The sequence below is a fragment of the Mandrillus leucophaeus genome, unplaced genomic scaffold, assembly GCF_000951045.1.
Source record: "Mandrillus leucophaeus isolate KB7577 unplaced genomic scaffold, Mleu.le_1.0 Scaffold11, whole genome shotgun sequence".
Lineage (NCBI taxonomy): Eukaryota > Metazoa > Chordata > Mammalia > Primates > Cercopithecidae > Mandrillus > Mandrillus leucophaeus.
Window position 1 is genome coordinate 2552624 of NW_012099209.1, and position 1449 is coordinate 2554072.

Below are 1449 nucleotides of genomic sequence, written 5' to 3' on the forward strand. Positions count from 1 at the left end.
CGAGACCAGCCTGGCCAACATGGCGAAACCCCGTCTCTACTAAAAATACAAAATTAGCCGGGTGTGGTGGCACACATCTGTAATCCCAGCTACTCCGGAGGCTGAGACCGGAGAATCACTTGAACCCAGGAGGGGGAGGTTGCAGTGAGCTGAGATCGCACCATTGCACTCCAGCCTGGGCGACAGAGCAAGACTCCATTTCAACAAACAAAGAAACAAATAAAAACACTGCGCTGGCATTTTAACAGCTGCATAGTAGCTCATTATTTATTGAACTAACTCCGTCTGGATGTCTAGTTAGCTTGTTTCCAGTATTTGATTTCGATAACAGGAAGAGCTGCAATGAACAGCCTTGCATGTTTCAAATTCTTGCCTGTCTTACGTGGCATACCTTTTTGCAAGAGTGACTGCAGGGTCTATTCCAGCAGCAGGAGGTCAGAAATAACACAACCCCAGGCAGAGCCCAGTAAGGATGCTGCCTTTTCCTTGGCCTCAGGGGGACCTCCTCCGAGTCCCATGGGCAGGCCATGTTAAGTCCTGCCCCTGTCTATATGCAGCTGGTGGTGCATGTGGGGGTGTCAGGCATGGCGACCACAGTCACACTGGAGAAATGTGGACACAACAAGGGCTACAAGGGGCTGGACAACTGCCGCTTCTGCCCCGGCTCCCAGTGCTGCGTGGAGGATGGGCCTGAAAGCATTGACTCCATCATCGACATGGATGCTGTGTGCAAGCGAGTCACCACGTTGGGCCTGGATGTGTCGGTGACCATCTCACAGGATGCTGGCAGGTAGGGCCCTGTGGGGTGGGGGTGAGTGGGGATTTCCCTCCTCCACTCGCTGAGTCTGGTGTGGAACAAGTCAAGCGTGTTGACCTTGGCCTCTTTGGACCAAGCACTCAGTGTATACGAGGCACAGAGCCAAGTATTTGTATGTAGCAGGTGCTGTCGATTCTGCTACTGGGACTCATGGATCTGCCCACTTCTCCCCACCGTCACGGTCCCCACCGCGGCCCCCAGCATCTCCCACCTGGACAGTGCCCCAGGCTCCACCTCAGTCTTCCTCCCTGCTGCCTCCACCGCAACCCAATCAGTCAGTTTCTGTGTTAATTTCCTGGAGCTGCTGTAACAAATACCCACAAACCGGGTGGTTTCACATAACAGAAGCGTATTGTGTAACAGCCTTGGAAGTCAGAAGTCCAAGGTCAAAGTGGTAGCAGGACTGGTTCCTTCTGGAGGTGCTGAGGGTGAATCTGTCCCAGGCATCTCTCCTGCAGCTGGTGGCTGCCAACCATCCTTGGATTGTAGACACATCACTCCAGTCCCCGCCCCCATCCTCACATCACCTTCTTCACTTTGTGTGTGGCCATATGGTCTTCTTATTAGGACACCAGTCATATTTAGGACTCATCCTAATCCAGTATAACCTCATCTTTTTTTTTTTTTTTTTT

The 1449-nt window shown here is 52.4% G+C and overlaps 1 protein-coding gene across 3 annotated transcripts in view; it reads left to right on the top strand.

Moving 5' to 3' along the window:
- Positions 1-1449, top strand: part of PGPEP1 (pyroglutamyl-peptidase I) — a 29839-nt gene that overhangs the window by 23219 nt on the left and 5171 nt on the right. For all 3 annotated transcript variants that reach the window (XM_011990297.1, XM_011990306.1, XM_011990299.1), the window contains one exon: positions 558-790. In XM_011990297.1, the coding sequence (XP_011845687.1) occupies positions 585-790 (206 nt within the window). In that variant the 5' untranslated portion in view covers positions 558-584. The remainder of the gene's footprint in view (positions 1-557; positions 791-1449) is intronic.